A 26,449-nucleotide genomic window follows, 5' to 3' on the forward strand; every position below is an offset into this window, starting at 1 on the left:
AATCAATAAATGACAACTCTCAAGTCGACGTCATATATAGGGACTTTTCTAAGGCCTTTGACCGACTCGACCATGACATTCTCGTTAACAACTTCGATCGAATTTATGGATTTTCTTCCGGCCTAACGAATCTTTTTAGATCCTACTTGAGTGACCGCCCCCAGTACGTAGAATGCTATGGTCGAAGCTCGGCAAAGATTGTTGCCGCCTCTGGAGACCCACAGGGCTCAATTTTGGGACCGCTTTTTTTCAACTCATTTATTAATAAAATATCTGATGAACTTTCTGTAAATACGCGGACGATAAAAAAGTTTTTTATAGAATTAACAATAACATTATTTTACTTCAAAGTGACTTAAACAAACCTAATGCATAGTGTAAAAATAATAACCTGCCTCTAAATGCTGCTAAATGTAATGTTGTTTCTTTCCGTTTAAAGAAAAAAATAATTATTTATGACTATACCATAGACAATGTCACAGTCCCTAGATCAACAGTTTTGAATGACTTAGGTGTAACATTTGATAGCTCTCTTTCTTTTCAGCCACATATTACAGATATTGTCAAACGTAGCTGCAGAATGCTAGGTTTTGTAATACGTAACTCTCATAATTTTGATAATATCCTCAGCCTAAAAATCTTATTCTTCTCATATGTCAGATCCATACTTGAGTATGCTTCTCAAGTTTGGTCCCCTTATTACCAAAACTATATAGATGAGATTGAGGGTATACAGAAAAAATTTCAAAAATTTCTTTGCTATAAATGCGATGGAGTGTACCCAGAAATCGGTTTTCCACATGCACGGTTACTGGAAAGATTTTTCTTTCATTCTTTAGAAGATAGAAGAAAATCTGCTGATTTGCAGTTTCTATATAAATTAGTGAACAACTTAATCGACTTGCCAGAATTATTACAAGAACTGAACTTTCACATACCTCGCATATCAGCCAGAAACTCACAAACATTTTACCTACCTAGACCAAGGACTAACATTAACAAATTTTCTCCACTACGCAGAGCCTGTAACACAAATAATTCTGTTCAGGGTCAATGTGACTTATTTAACTGTAGCATAGCAGATATCAAAAAAGTACACTATTCTTAGTAAAACTTTGTTTTTTTTTCTTTACTTTTCTCATTGTTTTTCTTTTTAAGCATTTCCTTATTGTTATTGATTGTAAATGTATTTTTTTTCCCATGCAGTAATTGGACGTATTTCTGTTGAATGGCGTAAATAAAATAAAATAAAATAAAATAAAATAAGCTGATTGCAAACCAAAAAACAAAACCGTTTTTATTGACAAAAACATAACCTTAAAACAGTGGTCGGAAGAATAGTGTGTTGTATTGGTTGTATCATAATATGCCGACCAAGTGGTGGGTAGACTAGCGGAATACACTAAACAGCCGAACGGTCGGCAGACTATACACTTCCATAATAAAATTATATTTCATCTAGATTTTATGCGAAATCTTAAATTGAAGAGAATTACTTTCCTTCTTGACCTAAATGATCAGCACCCGTTTGAAGAAAATGGCTCTTAATTTCCTTAAATTTCAAAATTCACACGACTAAATATATTTTGATGAAACAAAAAATCAAATGGACTTGTTCATAACACCAAGAAAAATAAGGAAATACAGTATATAATACGCCCTTTATTTTAACAAAAATAAAGTGTAATAAATTATCTCATAACCAATGAATATAATAAAATATTTATTTTCATTATTATCAACTATTCTGTTCCATTTTGCTTCTGTCTAATGAGGCTTGTCTTTCAGACTTTAACTGTCTTTTGGCAGATTTGGTTTCCATTTCTTCACAGTCTTCTGCAAACATGACCTTAAGTGCGGGATACATAAGAGGAACTAACGGTAACTCGTCCAATCGTATCTAAAATAAGTTTTTTAACTTTAACTATATCGTCACCTTACTGTGAAAAGTGCACAAGTCCAAAATGAGTAATTTTACAGGAGAAGCAAAAAACTGTATTTTTGGGGTTATATTTTAAAAAAGATGCAATTTTTCTTAATTTATTAAACAAAAACAAATTAAAATCTTTTTATTAAATAAAAGTTTATTCGTGCTTCAAGTTATCGTAGAAAGGATGATAATCTGCCTCCATTGTTTTCTTCAAAAATATTAAATTATTAAATTTTTCCTTTTTTATTTGAAGGGCTGAGAAGTAGTGATGTCAAAAATTTAAGTATTCGTTACAAAGCATTCGTTACTTAAGCTGTACTTATACAGTAACGAATACAAAAGCAAATTTCTATTCGTTATTTCGTTACTTTCGTTTCTGACTGATTTTTTCTACTTTAACCACAAACAACGAATCACGAAAAGCAAAATTTATGCGAACCGAACAGCGAGATGCGAGAGAGTCTAAAAAATTTTAGGAATTACGACCGACTACGACGGGATAACGGGGGGTCTATGTAACAGGTTGCGTTGCTCGTTGCGGGTTGCCACGCGGGGTCCAGTCCAAAGAGAATATAATTTATAATGCCATGCAGATTGCCGATGCCGGTGATGTCTAAGGTTCTTTTTTTGCTGTTGGCTGGAATTCACCTACTTCGTAGAATTCTATATGGACTATGATTAGCTGGAGGCTATAGTTTCTGGGATTCCCCGTTCTAAAGAGAAAGAATATCATGTTGTTTATTTTGCTGTGAAACGTAATAGCGTATTTTTCGAAATGGAAAAAAAGGGAAAATACAAAAATGTAGTGCTATTTGGTTGCATTACACAGTCATTTCCGAAGGAAAAGCCAAATGCAATTTGTGCAAGACAGTATATTCTTTTAAAGGCGGCAACACGTCCAATCTAAAAAAACACATGCAGACAAAACACTTTACAGGTTTAAATGAGAGGAATGACGAGAATGATGACATTGATGAGCCGCCAGCAAAAAAAAAACAAGTAAGTTAGAGTTTGAAAATGGTATTGTGTAATTTTTTCTATATGACACAATCTATACATAATTTTGAAAACTAAATATTACAATATTTAGTTTTCAAAATGAAATATTACAAAGTTTATAGCCTAAAAACACCTATAAAAACTGGGTGTTTCATTTAACAAACTTATTTTTTAATCCAAAGCTTCTGATTTTTTTTTGTTCTCTTGTATATTTTAGGAAACAGTCGGCCATTTTTATATTTTTCTAAAGTCGTGAAGTGTTGAACATTTTAATTTGTAGTTCGCATAGATTATAATTTATTGTTTTTAAAAATTAGATCATTCGAGTTTATCAGTTCAGCCGCTGACGCCATCAAATATTGAATCCTCTAATTCAACTGAAGGCCATACTCAACCTGACCCAGAAATCCCGTCCACATCTAATGCAATCAACCAAGAGTCGTCATCGTCAATTAAAAAACCAAATGATAAGAAAAAAACACCTCAACAGGCAAGTTTAACAAAATTTGATTCACGACCTATTTCACTACCGCGTACAAAATTAATGGACGACTTAATTTTAAACATGATAATTGAAGATTTGCAACCTTTCTGTATAGTTCAGGATAAGGGTTTTAGAAAATTACTAAAAGCAATAGAGCCATCGTATAATTAACCAAATAGGGCAACATTTACAAAATCTCTTTTGGTTGCAAAGTATGATGAAAAAGTTATCATTTTAAAAAATCTTTTAAAAAGGACAGATTTTGTTACCCTTACTACAGATGGGTGGACATGACTTAATGTAGAGGGTTTTTTAGGAGTAACAGCGCATTTTATAACTGATAACTGGGAATTACATTCTTGCATTTTAACATGTTTTAGCTATAATGAAAGGCACACTTCTGAAAATGAATGCATTGAATTAAAACGTGTAGGCTCAGCTGAATGGGGAATATTAGATAAGGTATATGCAGTCACCACTGATAACGCAGCTAATGTGGTTGGTGCTGTTAAACTAGGTGGCTGGGTCCATATGCCCTGTTTTGCACACACAATAAATTTAATAGTAAAAGAAGGTTGCCTTCAAAATATCCAAAAAAAATCAAAACAGCGGTTCAATATATTCATAGAAGTTCTCAGGCAAACCAAAAGCTATTATCCACACAAAAGCAAATGAACAATGATCCAAAATGTATCCCTTTAAAATTAATAAACGATGTTGTAACCAGATGGAATTCTACATACTACATGTTTGAACGTTTCCTACAATTAAGTGAACCCTTAAGAGCGACTGTCGCAGTGTTACAGAATCCGATAGAATTGCCAAATGCGGAAGAATGGACATTGTTAGATGAAGTATGTAAGATTTTAAAACCGTTTGAGCAAGTTAGTGTTGAAATGTGTGCGGATAAATCAGTTACACTCTCAAAGGTCATTTTAATTGTAGGAGGTTTAAAAAAAGCATTGCATAAATTAAATTCTAACACAATTATTACAGATACAGGAAAACAATTAATCAATCAGTTATCAACTTCCATTGAATTTAGATTTAGAAATATAAAAACTAATATTATTTTGGCGAAATCTACATTTTTTGATTTAAAGCAAAAGCTTTTAATTTTGATATAGCTCTACAAGTAAAAGAAAAGATTCAAGAAGAAGTTGTAAGACAAATTAATAAAAAACAGGCTGAAACTGTTCCTACTGTAATTAATGAATCTGAAGAAACCGCAATAGAAACTCAACCAAACACTCTAAGTGCAGATTTAATTTGGGAGGACTTTGATGAAACTATCAGGTCTACTGAAAGTAGTATAAGTCCTACAGCTGTTACAGAAATTAGAACTTTTTTATCAGAACCGAATATCGGTAGAAAAGAAAATCCCTTACATTGGTGGCGAACTCGTCATTTAACATATCCCCAGTTATCAGTTTTGGCTCAAAAACATCTTTCTATTGTTGGAACTTCAGTTCCCTGTGAAACACTCTTCTCAAAAGCAGGACAAATTCTTTCTGCACGGCGCAACCGATTAAAATCAAAAAAACGTAGAGAAACTTATATTTTTGCACTGTAATAATGACATATTATAATGATAATGAATCGTATTTGTTATAATATTAAATTATCAGGTTAAATTTTGTTTCAAAAAAAATGTTGTTTGGAAAGAGTAGCACCCTAAGTTACAATTTGTTGTACATATATTTAATGTATGGTATTAAATTTATTTTTAATTTTAAGTTAGTTTACCAACACATTCATTTTGTTTTGTTTTTTGTTTAGATTTGTAGTAATTTGCCTAAATTAATATAAGTTTGTCTTATGTATGCGTTCACTTATTTATTTTTTTAAATATACCTACTTAGGAAAAATATATAATAAATGTTTATCATTTTTTGTACGGTCGAAATACATAATTTTGCGATTATAAAACAGCTTAATCGTGATCGTTATACTATAAAGAAAATATACCTAAACAATCATAATATAACACTGCATATTCGGAAAAATTAGGAGATTTAAAAGTGCAAAAAAAATGTCTATAACTGATTGATTGTCCAATATCATGAACATACGTCGTACATAAGTTTGTATCTAAAACAGCAATAAATTTAAACGAATTTTAATCATTATACTCATAATATCAAAAATAACGAAAGTAACGAAATTACTAATACAAAGTAACGAATACTTGTATCGAAAGTAACGAATCGTTACAAGTACCTAAAAGTAACGAACGTTAACATCACTACTGAGAAGCCAAGGGGTACAACTCACATACTTTTCATAATGGAGTTAAATGCAGAAACTTACTCTTAAACACTTTAAAATGTTCGTGGCCAAGGGAGATAAGTGGAACTCTATCATGTGCTAACATCTAGTGGCGAAAAAAAACTACTGCTTAAAAATGCTTTTTAGTTTAGAAGTCAAGGGATACATGTGCCGCGAGTCACTTGTACCCATTGGCTTCTAAAAAATGGCTGACAATTTAGTTTACTAAAGCCGTTTTTTTTTTTACGCATTGATGTTGTGTTTAAATTGTTTACGTGTTGAGGCTATCAAACTTGATAAAAAATGTCAGAAGATAGTTCTTTTAGCCTTTTTAATGGTAAGTTCTACTTTTTATCAAATCCAATATTATTTATTGTAATTTGAGTCATTTAGTGTGTTTAGGTGAGGTTTTAAGGTTAGGTTTCAATGTATGTTGTTAATAATATTATTTGAAAGCTCGTAACCATCTTATTCAGTTGTCCTACTTTCAGATAATAGCGATGAGGACGCTGATTATAACCCAGACGCAGATAATTTCCTAAATAAAATATAAAAAAGATAAACTTCCACTACTAGTTGAAGTAACCGTCCTGAAGAAGGTAAGATCTAGGTAGGCCTTAGTTAATTCTTATTATTAATATTACTAATCAGCCGATTTCATTATAACGTTCTTTTTCTCTAATAGGCAACTTTTTATTGATAACAAACTTTAGAGTAATAATTAAAAATTAGGCTTACTTTTGACATACACAGCATAATTAATTAGTCTAACCAAATAATTAAAATTTAATTTCAGATCAAATGGAAGAAACTGAAGCAGAAGAAGAACCACCTACAAAGCGGCAGAAGCATCCTGGTAAGAAAAAAACACGAGTAAGCGTGTCACCATAATGCAAGAAAAATTCGGCTCACTTCGTTAACCTTGTAAATATAGGCTAATACCGGTCCAACCATTTTCGTTGTCTAAGGCGTTTTTCAACATAGAACATTATGTACATCTGAACTTATTAAAATACAATATAATATTTATAGCAGGTATGTGGAGCAGACATTTTGAAAAACACAAACAACAGCAAAAAGATGCATAATAATATTAACAAAGCAGCGTGCGCGATCGATATGTCAGAATTGGAATAAAGTGTAATAAACCCTAATTTATTACACTTTATTCCAATTTAGACGTAAAACCCTATTTTGAACTTGGCTGTTATGCTTCCAAGACTTCAATTGTTTATTTTGATTGTATATAATGATATCAACTTGAAACTTGTTATGTATTCTAGCACTATTAGGAGTAAAAACTTGAAAAGCATAAGTATTTTTTATCGTTATTAGTGTAATAAGTTTGATAGTACTAAATTAAGATTTTTTTGTAAACTCTTTTATTTAAAAAACTACTATTACTCAGTGTATTCATAAGCCCCTGACAAGGTTAACCTTGTTGTGGGCCATTTATCTATTCATATATTTTAATGTTTAAAATTTTTTTTAGTGTATTTTGTTGAATAAACTTATTATTAATAATTAATTTAAAAAAAAAAAATATTATAAGGTTAAAAGGAAATTTGCTTCTTACCTGCATATTATCAAAGGCTATACTAACATTCGCGGCAAAATTGTCATTAAATCTCGGAAGTTTTGCGTATCTTTGACTAAAATGTGTCAAAATGATATTTTTTGCCTGCATATCTTTTCCGACCTGAATGGCTTGGGAAGTGGTCGAATGTAACTTAATGAGAGCTTCTTTTTCCAATTCATCTTCCATTGTGGCTTCGTGAATTAATACGTCAGAGTTTTTTCCTAAAAACAAATCAGCTCTTGTTAAAAAAATAACGAGTAAAAAATTATTTTTCCTATTTACAAATTGCATGCTTACCCAATTCGACTAGCTGCTCACAAGGCATAGTATCTCCCGAATACGTAATTTTATATCCAGATTTATGAATAACGGACACTCCAAATGCATTTGGACAGTGCTTAACTAGACAAGTACTAATATCACAAAATTCCAAATTGTTAAGAATCTCATTCTTCTTTTCTATTGGATAACTATTCTGGTTAAAAATCTGAGAAAAGAGATATGAGTAGCATAAATTTAATTTAGAAACGTTACGATTGAAAATAGAAAAGAATTTTTTTTTGTAAAATTTAATGCACATTTTTACAATAACTTATAATATTCCTTATATTTCAGTACATTTATCCTAAATAACATTCAGGATAAATTTACAAACAATTTACAATGTAGAACAAGAAAATCTACTAAATTAAATCCTAATCCACATTTACTTTTAATAAGTAACTTGGAATAGTCTAATTCATTTCTGTTCTGTAAATTTTTACAAAAAGGTTACCTACAAGTTCTCCATTTGGTACCAGCTCATACTGATCCTCTATCTCTTCAAAACATCTATCATAAAAGTAAAGCCACGTCAATATCTGTTGTGGAGCAAACAAATAAAGGGGCTGAGGATTAATTTTCAGTCTTTCCATGGCCTTTTTCCTACCCTGAATACAAAAAATTATTATCAAGACAGATCAAATAGTGAAAAAAAGCACCTGTATTAGTCCTATCAGTCCAATATGATGATCAGCGTGTAAATGTGAAATATATACGGCTTTTATGTTGCTTAGTACCTCATCACCTTTCTCTGGTCCAAAAAATCTTATTATTTGGCCACAAGTTCCTTCTCCACAGTCCATTATTATAATATTAGACTCGCTAAAAAGGTGACCTTAACAGATTTAAAAAAATATATATATTTGTATTAAATTTACCTTGTCTGCAATAGTATTCCACTAGTGTTTCTCGTTTTATTTGGGATACACGAGCCAGTACCTAAAAAGTTATTTTTTAACAATACTTCTGCGTTTAAATGAGAAAAACAAACCTAAAAATATAACTTTCGGATGTTCTCTAATCCTGAGTTGGGATTTAGAGAAAGACACTGTCTGTTTCAATTCTGCAAGGGCGTTTGGGAAATCTTCTAACGATGTGATCTCGTTTATGTATTCTTGCGGGTCTAACTGTACCCGAGAAGAACTAAATTAAAAAGACGAAAAATCAGATATACTTAAATTCAAAAATGTGTGCAGGTTTAAAAAATCCACGCAGTCGCGTTTTGTGGCAAAACAATCGTACAGAAAAATGTATTAAAAAAAAAAATTAAATAATTAAATTATATACAATTTACGTGAAGCTGTACAACCAATGGAGCAAAGTTCAAGCGGAACAAAGAGAGCTATAGTTACTCAATTGCCGCGAGTTTCATTTGCGGTAATTTTGTTATTTTTTTACAATTTAACTTTGGCCCCATTGGCTACATTCATTTTCGGGAAGGTAATTCAATACGTTTTTCTTTACAACTTACGGTTCGGCCAGAAAATCAAGTTCATTTTTATGCGTTACCTAAAAAACGAGAAGGATCATCTGATGAAAATTTGACAACCAAAGGCTGCATGGATTACTTAAAATTTTAATACCCCAAAAATCTATTGTACTACAGAAAACAAATACCTGTCAATCCCTTGTTTAGGCCTCAAATGATAACTACTTAAACAACCAACGATCTCCAGGTTATGATTTTTTGTTAAATCATTAATTTCCAATTTACTGCCACCATTAATTTTTAGATTTTCTATGCCTACGTCATCACATTTTTGCCTCTTTGTTTGATGATTAACTGCCTATAAAATATCGCATATATACTATCGAAACAACGTAGTTTGTAATTGAAACATGCATATTGACAAAATTACCTCGCAAATATCTGGTGTTCCATGATCGCGCAGTAATGGAAAAAAGTCCTCAGAAAGCAAATTTAATTTATATTGAATTCTATGGACGGCTACACTGCCCATGCATGAATTGAGTTCGTTCACCGGTATATGTACAGTGCTGGGAGAGAATTTATCCATCCATTGCTGATAACTAAACATTAGAGATCTTTGTTAAAGACAATTAATCTTTAAAGTAAAAAATTACTTATTAAGACAAACATTATATTCCTCTGATAAATATCATAATATACAAGAAATTTTGAGTTTGAATAATTTGTAACCTTGACAAAAAAAAATCCATCACAAAAACTTGTATTCTATTAAAACCAGCCTTTCTAGGTATTGCTGGTACACCTCGACGATTGATTTATGATTTAGATTTTAAAGAGTTTGAATGTACTAAAATTAAAGATTAATTACACTTACTCAGGAAGCTCCATCACTTCTTTGGAAGTAAAATGAACAATCAACGCTGCAAGATCTTCATCTGACTGGGCACTATTTTGATGTTTACTTAGTTCTAAGTTTGTGGCCAGGGATTGAATATAGTCTGGAGATGGGCAATCAACAACTAGAAAAATGGTTCATAGATACAGTGTGACCGGCCTTTCATATTGTATACTCTAAGATCCGCATTTGAGTGTACTTAATAATCTACACTATAGTACAGCCAATGTTCTATCAAAAAAGGGCCTAAATTGGAAGAAAATTGGCCCTGGTCTCAAACTTTGTGAGTTGGTAGTATTCCATTAGGAAAGCTTAATTTCACAAATGTGTATCCCCCTCCCCTCCTCTTATATTCTCTAGTCGTCTGAAATATAATTCCAGCAAGACGGCGCTTCTCCTCACTATGTTCTTCCCATTCGGCAATGGTTAGGCGACGAGTTTCCAGATAAATGGATAGGGCGAAGGGGGCCTATAGAATGGCCTGCTAGATCTCTTGATATAACGCCGTTAGACTTTTTTCTATGGGGTCATTTGAAATCTATTGTGTTTACTTCCCAATCTGAAAGTTTAGATGAACTTCGTAAAGGCATCATTGACAGCTGCCATGATATCTCACAACATGTTTTTGAAAATGTCCGTCAGGAATTTGAACATCGCCTATATCATTGTTTGGCCAAAAACGGGCAACATTTTGAACAATTATTGAGAAAAAAACTGATATTTTCATGTTTTTGTTTTTTATCTGAACAAATTAAGATAAACAAAGATTTTTCTAATTTTCTCGAAAACGAATCGATTGATTTAAAAAAATCAAACGTCAAAATAAAAGACTTTGAAAGACCTTTTAAACAAGCTATTACTCGATACCTTTTTCTATTTAAAATTTTTAAGGGGATGACCCTGAGGGTGAAAGGGGGTGAAGTTGTCCCCCTTGACAAACCTTTTGACGTATTTCGCCGTTTTTTTTTATACAGTGGTATTCGATAAATCCGTGGTGGAAAGTTTTCAAATGAACATGAGTATGTGAAATTAAGCTTTTTTAAAGGACCCCTTTCGATTCCTCAAGTATGAGACCCAGGACAATTTTTTTGATTTTCAAATGCCTATATTGGCTGTACTATTAGAGATTTAAAATTTATTGGTCTCTTTGAGGCCAATACTCCTTTAATTTGCAAAGTTGTATTGTTGTTTGAATTTCTTATGTATCGAGTTTAAATCTTGTATTATCATTGGCTTACTATATTTTAACCTTATATTATGCACTGATTTCTTTACAATTTAATTAGGTTCTTGGTTAAGAGAAATTATCTGTGAAGAGTAGATCAAGACTAAAAAAATCAAACCAGTAGGACATTTATACAGTCATTAACAGCATGTATACGTTATTATTATGAAATATAATATATAAAACGTATATATAAATGTACAATTTGGTAAAAAAGTGAGATTTTTTCGGGTAGTATTTAATCGAAGATCAGTTTTTATACTTTTTAGCACATTTAAAAACTGGGTGGAGCAACAAAAATACTTATTGAGCATCTAATAAAGTTAATATTGTCAACTGTTTTATACTAATCTGGATAGCTATTTAAATAATAAAGCTTCTAAAAACTGTTTGAACTTCATACTTTATAATATGACAAAAGCTAGTGAACATAAAATAAAACAAAAATAGGCATCACAAATATACTTCATTGTCTTCTATTTATAAAACAAAAAGAACAAAAAATCCCATTTTTAAGAGTGAACATTAAACAAATTATTAATAAGACTGCAATACATTAAAAACATCACTGAATTACCAAAGCAGGTTTGGATTTTGATGGACGTCCACGCTTTCTTTTTGGTCCAAAACGGATATTTTTTACCTCTACAGGCGGAACTGTATATTTTAATCTAATTGCTAGGCCCAGAAGATGTTTGCATATATTGCAACTTAAAAAACTGTGGACAATTGCAGCTACCATTCATCCAATCATCTTTTTCTTTGGGAATTGTTACTCTCCAAGTGAAAAAAAAAAATTCTTTGAATTCATCAAAAGTTTCCCAAGGTCTTTCAGCCTGAACATCCAATACTTGACCTCCTGGTACTATATAGTCATTGTTCTTCGTGTCAGCATCTAACACCTTTATTTTTTTGTCTAATTTTGCCCATTGATATGCTTTTGTCCAATCAGGAAGTGTAATAAGCGGAGTAATTGAAAAGGACTCCTCTGTAGTTTTGCAGGACCATTCGTTAACTATCTCCGATGCGATAAGCAGAAAACGAGAAGGAAATCTTTCGCGTAATGTATTGCTATCTTTTATGGTTCTATTAAACGATTCCAGTGCGTTGTTTGTGGCTGGTGATCCTGGGGCAGCACCTAGGTACCAAATGCGACTTTGAGTTAACCACTCTTCTTTGAAGTATTTAATAAAATTAGTTTGGGTTTTCCATTTCCTCATAAAAAGCTGTAATGCGCTAGTAAAATGTTCAGGAGAAGTAACAGACTGTAAAGCATCAATGTCTTGTAATATATTCTTTCAGGCGTTTTTGTCTGAGCAAGTTTGTTCAACCCTGGTTTGCATTTTTGTTTTTGCATGTGCCCAACACATTCTCACAATGGGTTGAGAACCAAAGACTTCTGTAAAAACATTTTTGATGCTATTCCCGTCATCACAAACTAATACCGACGGTTGTAGAGAATGTCCGTATACAAACAAAACATGTTCTTTTAAACTATTAAGTAACATGGTAAAATCTTCCTGACGCTCGTTTGTCGAAACTCCTAGACATATCGGATGAAATTTTATCTGTAGTTTGTTTATCTGTAGTTCCTACAACTAATACCGGTAACCATTGCCAAATCAACTTATATGTCGCATCAGCATGGATAATATTTGCATGACGTTCTGCTAACCCCAGTAAATGTTTTGTAAACAATGCAAATCGAAAGGACATTGGTTCGTCCTCGAATATACAGGGTGGCCATTTGAAAACGAAACGGAGCCTATTTTGGGTCCCTCAGAACATTTGCGAAAAAATCCTCGGACCCGTCAATTTTTGATTCAAGGGGGAACCATCTTTTTGCTAGTTTCGCACCCCTGAGGGCAAAGCCCTAGCGGGGGTGACAAGGGCCCCCAAAATTTTAAATGGAACGGGGGGTCGAGTGATACCTTATTTTGAAGGTATTTTTATGTGGATTATAACCCTAAAGTTTTAAATCGTTACTATTTGCCTAGTCGATACAGGGGCTAATAAAAGCTACAAAAACATGTCAACATTTTTTATGAAAAAAAAATGCTTGTAAATTTAGCAGTTAAATAAATACAAAAAATTTTGTTCTTCTACATTGTGAACCGTACTTTCTGTTGTTTTTTTTTTTTAATACCCGTAGGTATCTATGCCAATTCTGCAAGGGAACTCATGGTTATTGTTGAGACTGTCATTATAGCAACATTTTGAAGTTTAATAGTGGTTGTCAATTACTGCTGTCAGATCATAGTGTGTCAAACAAATTAATAGCTCTTTAAAGTTAGTTAGTTACAACATTGAGTGTGATAATGGTTTATTCACTTTCTGAAAGAGTTGAAATAATTTCTCTTTTCTTTGCGAACAATGAACATGCTAATAGAACTGCCCAGCTCTTTAACACACTACAACACCCTAATCGACAGGTCCATCGCAAGTACATTTTGGAATTGGTTCAAAAATTTAGGGAAACTGGGTCTGTGGCTAATAAAAAGCGCGAAATGGATAATCCAGTGGTGAATGAAGCTTCAGAAGTAGCTATTTTAGGCCATATTGTGCAAGATCCTATACTGAGCACAAGGAAGTTATCAACCGTGTCTGGTATTAAGAGAAGCAGCATTCAGAAGATATTAAAAAAAACAAGTTTCATCCGTACAAAATGCATCTCGTACAAGAACTAAACGAAGACGATTTTGATAGGCGAGTACAATTTTGTGGAACTATATCTGAACAAGCCGCCAATGATCCACACTTTCTATTTAATGTATGTTTTTCTGACGAATGCTCCTTTTTCCTAAACGGTACTGTGATTCGTCACAACTGTAGCTATTGGGCTGATTCAGATCCCAGAATATTTCGTGAGGTGCATACACAACATCCTGAAAAATTAAATGTTTGGGCTGGCATTTTTGGTAAACATATCGTAGGCCCTTTTTTTTATCTGGCAATTTAACAGGAGAGATGTACCTGGAGTTATTAGAAAATACAATTCATCCAGCATTAGTGGAGACACTAGAAAATAACAACGAGTACTTGGAAAACCGTCTAGTATTTCAGCAAGATGGGGCGCCACCTTACTATGCTGCAAGGGTTCGTCAATATTTGGACCAAACGTTTCCAGGATAATGGATTGGAAGAAGAGGAGCTATTGAATGGCCTCTTCGTTCCCCGGACCTAAGCCCGTTAGATTTTTTTTATGGGGCCATTTAAAAACTAAAATTTATGCTAGTCAGCCAACATCGCTAGACCATTTGCGACAAAGAATAATTGATGAATGTCGTCAAATCACCCCAGAAATTTTGCAAAATGTATGGGAAAGGTTTGAACAAAATCTGTATTATTGTATGGAAGTCGAAGGCCAAAATTTTTAACATTTACTTGATTGATTTTATCTTTAAGCCCTTTATTTAAAATTATACTTTTTAGCATTTTTTTGTAACTTTAATTAGCCCCTGTATCGACTAGGCAAATAGTAACGATTTAAAACTTAAGGGTTATAATCCACATAAAAATACCTTCAAAATAAGGTACCACTCGACCCCCCGTTTGGTTTAAAATTTTGGGGGCCGTTGTCATCCCCGCTAGGGCTTTGCCCTAAGGGGGGCGAAACTAGCAAAAAAATGTTTCCCGCTTGAATCAAAAATTGACGGGTCCGAGGATTTTTTCGCAAATGTTCTGAGGGACCCAAAATAGGCTCTGTTTCGTTTTCAAATGGCCACCCTGCATAATAAGAAAGTACACTTGGTGTATGTCCTCGGGAACTGCTGTATGATTTAATATCAATCGCTCCAGTTCTCCTAGACTTATAGTTGAGGAACCGTATTTAACACGTCTACGACTTGATGGATAATTGTTCAATTGTTTCATTGATGGTAATTTTACTCCCTCCATCTTACTAAGACTTTTTAAAATAGCTTTAGGCTTCAAATGTAAATCAAATAGTTTGTTTATTTCTGTCTTAACTTCCTAACTTATTCCGTAATCAGAACGAATTCCAATCGACTCGTGGTTATGGGCAGCCTCTACACGATAGAGCAAAACAGCATTTGATGTAGCTTCAAACAGTAAATAAATTTGTGCCGCACACTGAGGGCCACGACGTTTTACTTTGTTACAGCGATAAAACCTTTTCTTTCCTTCTTCAGTTATATGTGTTATTAAAATAGACCAAGTAAAAGTTTTCTGCACGAACAACTTCCTCCGCTTCTTTAACACATGCAAATTTTCTTACAAAGAGCCACTGCTTACTCTCGCGACGCTTTTTTTTTTTGTTTCTAATTCTTCAATCTCCGAATCACTGTCCGAACGATATGAAGGAATTTCTATTTCATTCTCCATTTGAATATTGTCATCAGAACTATTCCCGGGTAAAACAGTATCGAGTTCCATGATTATTTAATGTTTAAAACGAATAAAACGGTGCATAAAACAACTGGTTATACTACTGAAATATTATATACACCATAACCAATAAACGTATATGGGAATCCCAAACGCAGATAACTGTCACTCCAGTATAAACGCATGTTGCCGGATTTTTTTGTAATTCATTAACGAAAGCTGTTGCAGAATGCACAATAAAAACTTTTAAGAAAAAAATTGATGATTATATAATATTTTAGTTGAAATGAATTTGAAAATTAGATGCTTATTTAGAGTTTTTGAAGTTTAGTTGGTATTTTGGTAAACTGGTTTTGAAAATTAGAAGCTCATTTAGATTTTTTGTAAGCTTTGTGTATTTTTTGGTGCCTGCTTTTGTTGGCAAATTAAAAATATAATGATGCCTTAAGTTTGTTCACCGATAAATTTATTTGATATACAGAAATATAAAAGTTGCCATGTTAGTTAAAATAGTTACCGCATTTTGTTGTACATCCATATTATTTGATGCTCATTTAAAAATTTCCCGATTTTTTCCGAAATTTGATAATAGAATTTGTGCAGAACTAAACTACCATACCAAATAACTAATCTATAGCAAGAGCAGGTCATATTTTTATTACCTACTTGTTTATCTTATTTTCTAGGTATGTGTAGTAAATTTTTTGTGTCATGAAAAATCAAATATTTTTATTTATTAATTTAGATATTTTAAAAAGTTTTGCAACATTTTTCATAAATATTAGTTTTTTCCATTAAATATGTATCTTGTTTATAAATAAAACTATCTGCTAAATTAATCCAAATTATTCACTTCAGATCAACTTCCATTATAGTTTATTGGTAATGAAATTTATCTTATTAACTCAAATCAATCATTGTAGAAATCTTGGTAAAATAAACCGATATTCTTACCAATGAATATAGGTCCAGGATCATCGGGCTCACAAACGTCTTTACTCTTCACGACTGTGCCGTTGGGTAAAGTAACGTCTTCTCCGTTTTTTAATCGGCCCAAAATCGGTCCGGGTCTCACACCACTTTTCACACACTTATCAAGGCTGAGTGCACCCGGTCGCGGTTGTAAACGACAAACGTAGCACATTGAAACGTTTTTTTCTTTCGTCTCTTTCAGTAAACTCTGAGTTATTGATTCGATATTTTCCGGGATCGTCCTTTTACCACTTTCTGAAATTCACATTTATTGTACATACTATATGCAGTGCGTCCCAAAAGTTATGTCTATATTCATTTAAAATTAGGCAATGGGTTTTGGGCAAAAACGCTCGGACCCGTCGATTTTTATTGCAAGTTGCGCTTTTTTTTACTTGAAGTTTTTATATACAGGGTTGCTCAAAAATAAATTTTGACCATTAACTTCATTTTTTCAAATGAACGCACCTTTTTTTAATTTGATTTTTGAATTTCGCGTGGAATTCTATATATGTTTCATGCATCATGTCCTATACCTAAAATCAACAGTTATCAAAAAAAGACGGTTCATGTAACAAATAAAAAAAGAACAAAAATTAAGTTAAATGTTCAAAATGGTTGCCATTCACGGCTTGACAATATCCAAGGCGATCAATAAAGTCTCGTTGCACATTTTCAATCATTTCCGGAGCTATATTCTCTCTTTCAAGTCGTCTAGATTATTTGACCTATTAACAAATACCTTCGACTTGAGGTATCCCCACAAAAAAAAACTCCATTGGTGTTAGGTCAGGCAACCTAGCAGGCCATTCGATGGGTCCTTTTCTTCTTATCCACCGATTGGGAAAGGTTTCATACAAAAAGATACGCACAGTGGGTGCGGAGAAGGATCTTGCTGGAAAATGAGTTCTTCGTCAGGATAGTCTGGGTTCAATAAATTTGGAAATAAAGCTAGTTACTAATTTAAATTGTAGAAAATCGAGATACATTTGTCCTGTTAAAGTCTGTTCAAAGAAAAATGGACCTATTACTTTTCCGCGCACTATTCCACACCACACATTTAGTTTTTGAGGGTACTGAATGTTCACCTCCATCATCTAATGCGGATTTTCTGTTGCCCAATATCGACAATTTTGACTGTTCACACAACCATTCAAGCAGAACGTGGCTTATAATATTTGTTACTAAATCACTATTTAGATTGCACATGTTTTGCAAGCGTTCACAAAACTCGTCATCAAATAATTCTTACACTAAAATAACTTTATATGGGTATATTTATGTTTTTGACGGAATAGTTAGTAATTCGGTAAATTTCATATTTCACCATGAGTAAATTGTTTTCCAGAGAAAGCAAAAAGTCAAGTTGTTCATTTTTATCTCGAGCAGGAAGACCAGATTTCGACAGATCTCTAACATGACCGAATTTTCTAAATTTATACTCTATTCTACCCACACCTTTTGACATATCGGAGGAGGATCATGACGGAATTCACTGCATAATTGATCAGCTTTTCTTTAAGTACGTGTTCTATCACTAAACCCAACCATGCACAGAATTTCTATTTTTTCTCGTTCCGTTAACTTCACCATTGTGAAAACCGATGCCGTACACTTGACAATATTTGTTTGGCGTACAACTGTCATACAGTTTCTATTCAAATACACGGTCACCAGCCAACATTAAAAAACACGAATGAATGGAATAACTAACAATAGTTATTCCAGTTTTTAAAAAGGGCGACAAGTCAGAACTTAGAATTATATGCAATTTTTCTAAGCTTTTTGAAATTTGTATACACAAACAATTACACGCACAAGTAAGTACGCTAATATCGCCCGATCAACATGGTTTTATGGAACGAAGATCATGTATCACTAATTTATGTTGTCTTTCCGAATACATATGTCAAGCCCTAAACAACCGAAGTCAAGTGGATGTTCTGTACATGGATTTTCAGAAGGCTTTCGATCAAGTAGATATCACTATTTTATTGATAAAACTTTATTATCTGGGTTGCTCTGAAAATGTATTAAAATTATTTTCTTCGTACCTTTTAAACCGAATGCAGTTTGTCGAAATCGACGGTTTTCGCTCCAGTCAATTCATCGTAAGATCTGGTGTCCCACAGGGTGCAAACTTGGGGCCGCTTCTTTTTTTGTTCTTTATCAATGACCTTGCACTGACTATTTTATGTCTTAAACTGCTTTTTGCAGACGATTTAAAAATTTATAGAAAAATAGAAACTGTATATGATTGCCAACTGCTTCAATCTGAACTAAATAATATATATGACTGGTGTCGGAATAACAGACTTTTTCTTAATGTGTCAAAGTGTTTTCAGGTAACTCTTTGTAGAAACAAAAATTTTATTCAGCATAATTATGAAAAAAAAAATTTCTTTGACTAGGTGTCTTGAAATTAAAGATTTGGGTGTTACTTTTGACCAAAATTTCAACTTTAAGAATCATATCCATAATACAGTTATAGCAGCATCCAGATCTTTGGGTTTTATAATTAGAAAATTGTCGCAATTTTGATGAATTTAGGGTGGTGCAGTTCTTATATTTCTCATTTGTTCACTCCAAGCTTGAGTACGCTTCAATTATATGGCATCCAGTATATCAGGTGGAGATTGAGTCAATTCAGCGTAGATTTTTAAAAAATATTTAATGTACAAGACCGATGGTGTTTATCCAGCAAGAGGTCATGTCAAGATATAATGCTTGCACGTTTTAACATGAAAGCCTTAGCCGACCGCCGTGTGGTAGCGGCCGTGGTCTTTTTATATAAGTTAGTTAATTATAAAATCGACTGTAGCTCATTGTTAAATCAAATTTACTTTGTCGTTCCCAAATTAAACTATAGAAACTCTCGAACATTTCAGTGTAATAGAGCAATAAATAACATTTTTAGAAGGTCGCCGATTTATTATATGTGTAACTTATTTAATACTCTTTGTAACCACAACTTGGACCTCTTTGTTGCTTCAATGTCTTTCTTAGTAGGATTTTTTAATCAATAATCTTAAATCTTGAATTTCTCTTAGAGATTTTGTAGGTAGGTAATGCTTTGAGTAAATGTATGTTTTCTAAAATTCTTATTAACCTATAAGCCTCTTCCAAAACTTTTCCTTTAGCTTAATATTATATTGTATTATTTAATTTCAAACCTTAAACCTGTTGTACACTATTCTTTCTGTATTTCCTGTAAGTGGGTGCCTGTTGGAAATAGAAGCCTTATTATTATAACTGTTGATGTTAGGTATAGACATGATACGTTAAATTCCACGCGAAATTCAAAAATTAACTAAAAAAAGGTGCTTTTATTTAAAAAAATGAAGTCGATGGTCGAAATTTATTTTTGAGCATCAAAAAAGCGCAAGTTGAAATAAAAATTGACAGGAAATGAATATAGACATAATTTTTGGGATGCACTGTATGTTAAAATATAACTAATAATTAGTTTCGCCATGTAAAAAAGAACGAAAAGGGAATAGGAAAAATACCAGGATTAAGGCCTACGGATCTGGATCTACTTCTATATTTTTTTCTTGATCTCTTACGTTCATGAGCATAATAATCAGTATTATCCTCCATCACATTGCTTTCTTGGCTCGACCTGGATGATGACCGCCTTCTGCTTCTTTTCCTTGTACTTCTTGTTGAAGTTGAGACTTCATTCTGAAAAAGCAGCAATGCAATTGTACAAATATAGTAGATTTCAGAAATTTTCAAATATAAAATTCACTATAATATTTACATCTTGTAGCTCCAAAAGTTGTATAAAAAATAAGATATATTACAGATAGGAGATTAATGCATTAGAAAAGGAAATACATACAGTATATACCCAACTACTAAGGTATAAGTGACTGTATCCCCACTAGATATCGTTGCGACGCTCGTATAATATAATATTTATACAATCACAATTTTAGCCTGAGATATCAGATTGGCCGTGAATTTTGTGCATTGGACTTGTTTAAAGGTGGAAGTCGCGTTGGAGCAGCAAATCATATTTTTGGGATAAATACTGTAGTATAATAATAGAGGCTTTAAGTTATGTAATATTATTTAAGTTAAGTATAAATTAAGTTTATCACATAGTAGGTACTTACATACATATGTAATATTTTATGTTACTATAATTACATGTATTGGTCAATAGCTTAGTCAGAGTTCATGCCAGTTCATATGCAGAAGTATGTCAAATAATGCAAAAATATGTTTATTAATAATTGTTTTATGTGTAATAGTTTAGCTAAGCAATTTTGGATTCTTTGTACAAAATTATTAAATTAAAATATAGACTGATTTTAGAGATGAGAGAAACAAGTTGTTTCAATAAAATATAATTAAACCTCCCGTTATCACAATACTTAAAATATTATTTAGATGCATATTTTTGTACTTACTATTTTTTAAAAGAAAAATGTAGTCTGATGAACAAAAGTAAATATTTTAAAGTGGTTTTTGAGAGCTGATATAGCGCTCAAGAAGTCTGTGCCCAACGGAAAAAATAATTTTAAATATTTTCCATTGTTTTAAAAATTCGGAGTATGTTTACCAATTCCTGAAGAAAGGATTAAGAGCGATACAAGTGTATGTGCCTTTCTGGAAGCAAATGAGCCTTGCTCTAGGTATACCAAATTTCCAAAGAACTTGACATTCCAGGGCGAAAAAACATGGCTATAAACCCTACAAGCTGAAAACTTGTTTACTGCAGAATCATCATTTTCTCTTCATGGTCTCGAAAAGATAAGCATTTAACAGTACCAATAAAAACCCAATATCCTGAAAAATTTAATATTTGAACCGGAATTTTGGAAGTTAACATTGTTGGATCTTTTGGTATTAATGGCAACTTAAATGAAGTAGCATTATTGCAGGAGGAACTTATACGAGCTGTTTGGAACTTCAATGTCAATTTCGATGAAATTTCGTTTCAGCAGGACATTCCTGGACGGCTATTTGCAGCAGAGGAAACATACCTTATGTTAATGTAAACCGTGATAACATGAATAAATTATTGAGTACATCATGAATAATGTATTGACTACTCTTAACCCACTGCATAGCTTTCATCAAATAGTATTAAACAATTTCAACACTGCATTTCCTGTTGTCAATATTAAGAAACAAAATCGAAAGCCTTGGTATACTAAGGGTTTACGAGTATCTGGGAAAAAATATGCGCTCCCTTTTTTACATTAGGAAATACGCTATGAACAATGCAACATTTTTAGCTTACTATAATGGATACCGCAAGATTTACAGAAACTCATTCAATATGGCTAAGTGACCTACTTTCAAAGGAGGATAAATTGTTCCTCCAATAGAGCAAAAGAGTCTTGGAAGATTTTAAATGAGCTAAGGGGCAAAAATAATGTCTTGGTTATTCCAAGTACCTTAGATTCCAATATCCTCAATTCCTTCTACTGTGATATTGCTAGTAACGTTGCAGCCAATATTTCACAAAAAATAAATCTCAGGAGCTATCTCAGCAATGTGGTAGTAGCCGAATCTTTTTTTTTGTGCCCACAAGTGTGGAAGAGCTTATACAGTTAATGGTTAATGTTAAGAATAAGAGTTCATCAAGTTGGGATGGGCTTTCTCTTAGAATATTTTCAAGTCTTGGCCGAGTCAATTGATTTTTCATTTATGACTGGAGTTTTCCCAGCTTAGTGCTTAAAAAGAGCAATGATTATTCCTCTTTACAAGGGTGGCGATCGCGACTGTCCTTCTAACTTTAGCCAACATAGTGGAACGGCTCGTTAAGGTGAGGATGGTTTCATTTTTAAATAGGTTTGGCCTATTGAGTCTTCAGCAGTTTGGCTTTCGTGAGTCTGTGAGCACAAATGATGCTATCTTTAGCTTTTCGAGAGCACCTGTACAACCGACTGAATGTTGATGAAGTTGCAGCAGCGGTATTCTGTGACTTGTCCAAGGCATTTGACTGCGTGAGTCACAGAGTGTTGCTGATGAAACTGGAGCTCTATGGTTTCAGAGGAACTGCCCTTGAGTGGTTTCGTTCCTACTTATCAAATCGTCTATAGTCTATTATACGCGGACAATAATAAAGTTTTTTATGAAATTAACAGCATTTTGGATTGTATTTTACTTCAAAGTGACCTAAACAAACTTAATGCATGGTGTACAAATAATAACCTGCCTCTAAATGCTGCTAAATGTAATGTTGTTTCTTTCAGTTTAAAGAAAAAAATAATGATTTATGACTATACCATACACAATGTCACAGTCCCTAGATCAACAGTATTGAATGACTTAGATGTAACATTTGATAGCTCTCTTTCTTTTCAGCCACATATTACAGATATTGTCAAATGTAGCTACAGAATGCTAGGTTCTGTAATACGTAACTCTCATAATTTTAATAATATCCTCAGCCTAAAAATCTTATTCTTCTCATATGTCAGATCCATACTTGAGTATGCTTCTCAAGTTTGGTCCCCCTATTACCAAAACCATATAAATGAGATTGAGGGTATACAGAGAAAATGTCTAAAATTTCTTTGCTATAAATGCGATGGAGTGTACCCAGAAATCGGTTTTCCACATGCACAGTTACTGGAAAGATTTTTCTTTCATTCTTTAGAAGATATAGAAGAAAATCTGCTGATTTGCAGTTTCTATATAAATTAGTGAACAACTTAATCCACTTGCCAGAATTATTACAAGATCTGAACTTTCACATACCTCGCATATCAGCCAGAAACTCACAAACATTTTACCTACCTAGACCAAGGACTAACATTAACAAATTTTCTCCACTACGCAGAGTGCACTAAAAAGTGCACTATTCTTAGTAAAACTTTGTTTTTTTTTCTTTACTTTTCTCATTGTTTTTCTTTTTAAGCATTTCCTTATTGTTATTGATTGTAAATGTATTTTTTTTCCCATTCAGTAATTGGATGTATTTCTGTTGAATGGCGTAAATAAATAAATAAATAAAATAAATAAATCGTGTCCAGGCTGTCAAACTTAATGGTAATATCTCTAAGGAACTTAATATAAATGTGGGTGTTCCGCAAGGGTCAGTATTTGGTCCTCTACTTTTTCTCATTTATGTGAACGATCTGCCACAACTGCAGGTAACTGGCAAATTTACGTTGTTTGCCGATGATACCACCATCCTTTGGCACGACTCTAATGTTTCTCAAATGGAGGCCAATATACGTGCGGATTTGTTAAAAATAAAAGACTGGTATGATGCAAATTTTTTGACATTTAATGTTTCTAAAACAAATATCCTTAATTTTAAATGTAATACAAATGATATATGTTTGAATAATGAGGCCATCACCATGCCACCGTTCAGTAAGTTTTTGGATCTTTCCATAGACAAGTTCCTTAAATTTGAAGACCATATTGTGAATGTATGTAGAAAAGTCTCATCAGGCTGCTACGCCCTAAGGTTTATTGTCACCAATCTTAATTTCTCCATCGCCAGATCTGCATACTTCGCGATTATCGAGTCGCACCTTCGATACGGAATTTGCTTTTGGGGTTCATGTTCAGAACAGAAACTCCACTTAGGAAGCCACTATAATACACGACAAAATTATTTGTTGAGGCTGCCCATCCCTCATTTTGAGCTGTTTAATAAACTTCCACTAGAAATAAGACAACTTTTGGGCATGACGGGTGCATCAGGAGAACTATATGCACAACTGCCTTGGCAGCCCACTGTTTCAACAATTCAAGACAACTTAAGACTGAATTTTATATAATTTTATTTTAAATTAGTTTCTCGTTTTTATTCCTTTAATGTACAGTCTATTGGCTTTGTCTACAACTTCTATGTTTATGTTGACAATAAAGCATTTTTTGAGTTTGAGTATTGAGTATACCTTGACTAGCAGGATCACCTTATTTGATCATCTTCATTTCTTTTTTTCTGGGGTCATATACTCACCTTACTTGGCTGTATCATCTTATATCAACTTTATAGGTCAACAGACTTATCATCGTTAGAATTTTTTTTTAGGGACATAAAAACATGTTTCTGAACAAAACTCAGCCTGATAATATTGACGATTTAAAAGCAAGAATTAATTACAGAGGCATGTAGCGCTCTTCCAGAAATGGTATTTCAAAATGTTCAGGAAGAATTTGAGAATAGACTTTATTTTTGTTTGGAGAATAATGGAGAACACTTTGACCAGCTGATAAACTAAATTTGTTAATAAAATAAATTTTAAGCGTGTTTTAACTTTAGTTATCATACATTTCCTAAAAACCTCAAATCTAAACCATTGCATATTTTGAAATAGGTTTTTATAATTTTAAGGTATTTTTTTTGGTAATATTCTCATTCATTTCTTATTTTTAGATAGGTTTTCATTGTTTTTGTTACTTCTTTTGTTAATATGGTTAGATAGAGTAGCCCTGGGCTAGATCTTACCTTACTTTGATACAGATTTGTATATGCATTTTTTAATTAATATAAGGGCATTTATTATAATTATTATTGTTATTATTAAATGCAGAATATTCTTACATTTCTCAATAATCACACAATAATGGCAAAAATATGAATTTCTCAATAATAACACAAATCAAAGATAAATCTATGAAAGCAATTGTAAAAAATTTTATACTATTAGGAAATTTAAGGCAGTATAAAATTTGTAGCATTATGGTTTCTATATTCAGTTCTAAACTTTTTTAATTTTTTTAATCAAATTTTTATCTAAAATTCAATATGTAAAATATTCTCAATTACAAAATTTGGTACTAAATAAAAAAAATTATTTCAGAGCTAGGAATTACTAACCTGATCAACAGTCGCTTGAACATCTTGATCTGCTACATCACTACAGTCATTATCAATCTTCACATTTTTACATATAGGAACATATTTAACAGACATAACATTATCCTCAAAATGATTGTTTTCAGTACACTCTGCGACCTTCACTTTTAAATCTCTTAGCACAACAAATCTTCTAGTTGCAGGAAATATTTCATTCTATAAAATGATTAATAAAAATCTCTTGAAAATTCTTTATACTCAGATTAAACTTACAAGGCCTTCAGGTCCATGCAAAGTGATTTCTGGCACCCCAACATCTTGAATTGTTAAGGCAGTGCCAGGTAGTCCACCAATATTTTTCCATGAAGGATGAGTGATAAAAATATGCTCCAATTTAGCTAATTTTGTTTTATGTTCATGTGCTAACCTTTGTGTGCCTTCTCCACAGTTAAAAAGGTACCTAGAAGATTCATTATTATTTCTTATAAATATTTCACAATGTTTTATAACCTACTCACCGATTTTGGTCAGAAAATAAATAAACAGATCTCGGAGCCCCTTTGGCTCCCGTACCCAAAATCTGTAATGTTACCCTGCCCGGTACATATTTAGAATTTTTCTGTTTAATTTTTATTCTTTGCTTTTGTGCCTCAACAATATGTTTGGGTTCTTTCGGCATTGTATTTAGCAGTTTTTGAAGGTTAGAAATGTTACCCTGACCGTTAGTTGAAATATGTCTGGCGATTAATGGTACGGTGAATCTAAAATTTGATATTTTCAGGATGATAATCATTTAGGAATAAAAGGATCAGGTCGATTACTTGGATAATGAGGAATTTGGTGAAGTTTAAAGGAGCAATGCGAGCAATTTGTTTATTTAAAATGCATGTTGATCGGCTGTCAAAGTCAAAATCCGTCATTTTTTGGGTTGCGTTTACACGAGAACTTTATGCAGCCCATTGTTTAGGCAACCCACTATACAGACCTAATATATAAAAGCACTTGCAACTAATGGAAATGCTAGTTTTTCATGAAATGTCCATTCTTTTAATTGAAGAAGGGTCTATATAGCGCCGAGAAAATTATTCAAATTCAAATATGCTTTATTGTTTGAACAAAAAATTGTTATAAACAAAGCTTCACCTAATCCTAAAGAGACAGAGTTACAAGGTTAAAATTATATTTAAAAATACAAGTTACAATGACGAAACAAAGTTA

The 26,449-nt window shown here is 32.6% G+C and overlaps 1 protein-coding gene across 2 annotated transcripts; it reads right to left on the reverse strand.

The window, feature by feature from the left end:
- Positions 1-1,642: 1,642 nt before the first annotated feature.
- On the reverse strand, positions 1,643-26,169 carry LOC126737725 (ribonuclease Z, mitochondrial). 2 transcript variants are annotated; one of them, XM_050442741.1, is made up of 16 exons: positions 26,053-26,169; positions 25,750-25,992; positions 25,505-25,691; positions 25,253-25,447; positions 20,019-20,136; positions 16,435-16,707; positions 9,888-10,032; positions 9,441-9,612; positions 9,199-9,368; positions 8,573-8,724; positions 8,460-8,520; positions 8,241-8,403; positions 8,040-8,189; positions 7,558-7,747; positions 7,258-7,481; positions 1,643-1,900 (listed from the first exon to the last, which is right to left on the reverse strand). In XM_050442741.1, the coding sequence occupies exons 2-16, from the start codon at positions 25,908-25,910 to the stop codon at positions 1,739-1,741; spliced, it is 2,523 nt and encodes an 840-aa protein (XP_050298698.1). In that variant the 5' UTR covers positions 25,911-25,992; positions 26,053-26,169; the 3' UTR covers positions 1,643-1,738. The 2 variants fall into 2 exon arrangements, with proteins under 2 accessions (XP_050298698.1, XP_050298689.1); XM_050442732.1 differs by having other exon boundaries at positions 19,962-20,136.
- Between the last annotated feature and the right edge of the window lie 280 nt (positions 26,170-26,449).

The sequence above is a fragment of the Anthonomus grandis genome, chromosome 1 (genome assembly GCF_022605725.1).
Source record: "Anthonomus grandis grandis chromosome 1, icAntGran1.3, whole genome shotgun sequence".
Classification (NCBI taxonomy): domain Eukaryota; kingdom Metazoa; phylum Arthropoda; class Insecta; order Coleoptera; family Curculionidae; genus Anthonomus; species Anthonomus grandis.